This window comes from Protomyctophum bolini (assembly GCF_963924005.1).
Source record: "Protomyctophum bolini genome assembly, chromosome: 6".
In the NCBI taxonomy this organism is placed as follows: domain Eukaryota; kingdom Metazoa; phylum Chordata; class Actinopteri; order Myctophiformes; family Myctophidae; genus Protomyctophum; species Protomyctophum bolini.
Window position 1 is genome coordinate 1,437,079 of NC_137867.1, and position 2,408 is coordinate 1,439,486.

Consider the following 2,408-nt stretch of genomic DNA (forward strand, 5'->3'; position numbering starts at 1 on the left):
ATAAATGCTCTACTTCATATTGCAGCATCACACAAACAACAAAAGTAGCAGATCCACAAGCTCGAATTGTGGCATGAAGCTACACCGTTTTGGACACGACAGCTGATTTGTATAATCGGCCTGTTACAGTGCTGATGCTAGCATCTGCTGAATGCCTAAAATTGCAAATTGATCTTTTTTCCCCCAGTTATCTGATAACAATAACCATCTTTAAACATGAATCAAAGCTTCATAAACACTGCCGTGCTCCTCAACGCCTTTGAGCCGCGCGGCCCAGCAAAACGCGTCTACTTCTTTCTGGCCTTTGTCATGTACGTTGTTACCATGGTGGTGAACCTCGCTCTCATAGCTGTGATCTATGTGGACTCCAGCTTGCACAAACCCATGTACGTGTTCTTGCTGAGCCTGGCGCTGAACGGCGCGATCGGATGCACGGCCGTGTGTCCGGGGATCATGAGCAATCTCCTCTCGGACACACAGAGCATCTCTTACGGAGGCTGTCTGCTACAGGTGCTGTTCGTCAACGTCTACGCCGTGTGCACGTACGCCATCCTGGCGGCCATGGGCTACGACCGCTACGTGTCCATCTGCAAGCCGATGCAGTACCACAGCATCATGACTCCCGGTAAGGTCAGACTGCTGTTGGCCCTGGTGAATTCTGTCCCGATCACCCTCATAGCCGTCCAGGTGTACGTGACCTCGCGGCTGCCCCTCTGCCGCTTCTCTATCAACAAGGTGTTCTGCGACAACCTGTCGGTGGTTCAGCTGGCGTGCGCCCGCAGCGCGCTAGCCGACCTGTACGGCGTCTTCATCATCGCCGTCCTCATCGTGTTCCCTTTCTGCCTGGTCCTTGTGTCGTATTTTCAGATATTACGTGTGGGTCTGAGAGCCTCGACTGAGTCGCGGGGGAAAGCCTTGGGCACGTGCGCCCCGCATCTGATCGTCTTTGTCAATTTCTCTCTGTGTGTTCTATTCTCTGTGGTTTATAACAGGTACGGCAGGATGCCCAGGTATGTAAATTTTCTCCAAACGGTACAGTTCGTATTTCTGCCGCCGTTGCTGCATCCGATCGTCTACGGAATGAGAACCAGGGAAATCCGGAGGTCTGTTGCAAAAGTTATCCGGCAAAGGATTTTGTCAAAGACGCAGGACTTCATGGCAGTTAAAAAGTGCAAGATAGATGTTGTTTGATGAAGGCAGTGATGTATCTTGGTGGTCAGACTGAATTAAGTACGCATTTTCATCTGATATTGTTGCTGTAGGGCAGAAAGTACTCATCTCCATATTTCAACCTTTTTATTAATCAAAAGAAGTAGATCAAGTGTTTTGAGCTTGTAGATCTGCTACTTTTGCTATTTTTTGTATTTGAATTCTGAAAAGTAAAAAATTTCCATATGAGGTTTCCACCCAACAGAGACACTATGTGTGATATTTCATAATATCCCAATTAAACAATTCATTTAATGTTTAACTTTGCCTGTCTACGACAGGCATGTCCAAAGTCCGGTCCAAGGGCCAATTGTGGCCCCCAGGCACATATAATATGACCCACAGCTTCCTTCCTAAAATTAATTATTTTGTTGTTGTCTGTAGTATAGTAAGCCTTCACCGATTACATGCCGCCATGGCATCTGGTGTAAGTGATTTCACTTAATTAAGTGAAAAAAAACTTTTTTGTTTTTGTTGTGATAATCCTCCCTACTATAGAGTGTGCTGACCATATAATGAGTTCCTCCCTGTCCCCAGTTAACCCCTGGGGGTCAAAAAACCTTAGGTTTCGTTTTTGGTTCTCTATCCTGATTGGATAGAGGCTGGGTCCCAAGGTAAAAACGAAACCTAAGGTTTTTTGAGTGAAATCACTTACTCTACCTTTAAAGAATTCAGTCAGTCAATCAACATTATTGTCACAACAAAGTTACAGGTAAAAGTGAGGTGTTTAACTTTTTCTGTGCCGATAGGTGGTAGCATACCTAAGGAATGCCACACGTTCACTCTAACTCTACGAGCTTTGTTTCCTTTCCGGGTTATTCAGGAAGGTGGTGGCTTATGCTATGAGCACAGTGCTCACTCGCATTAGCTCAGAACCCTTAGCTATCATTGCTCAGCGATGCGGTACAAACTCACAAATGATTTACGATCGTCAGGTGCGAGGCGGCTCACCACGGACAGCTCTCAAAGCTTTAAGCCCTAACCACACCAAAGGGTCAAGACGGTTTTAGCGTTTTCCCTGTGTTGTGATATGTCTTGTTGCATGTTGACCCACGTTGACCCTAGTGATTCAAAGCATGGAATTCAATGGACCAAACCACATGCACCAATGGGTCAAGACGGTTTTAGCGTTAACTCCATGCAACCGTTGCATGGTGACCCTTTGGTGTGGTTAGGTCTTTAGAGATACAGCGCTTTGA

The 2,408-nt window shown here is 46.3% G+C and overlaps 1 protein-coding gene across 1 annotated transcript; it reads left to right on the plus strand.

The window, feature by feature from the left end:
* Nucleotides 1–216: 216 nt before the first annotated feature.
* On the plus strand, nt 217–1,965 carry LOC308317803 (olfactory receptor 5K16-like; the record flags this gene model as incomplete). Its single annotated transcript, XM_080767080.1, has 2 exons — nt 217–1,010; nt 1,959–1,965. 2 exons carry the CDS (start codon nt 217–219, stop codon nt 1,963–1,965), a joined length of 801 nt encoding a protein of 266 aa, XP_080623206.1.
* Between the last annotated feature and the right edge of the window lie 443 nt (nt 1,966–2,408).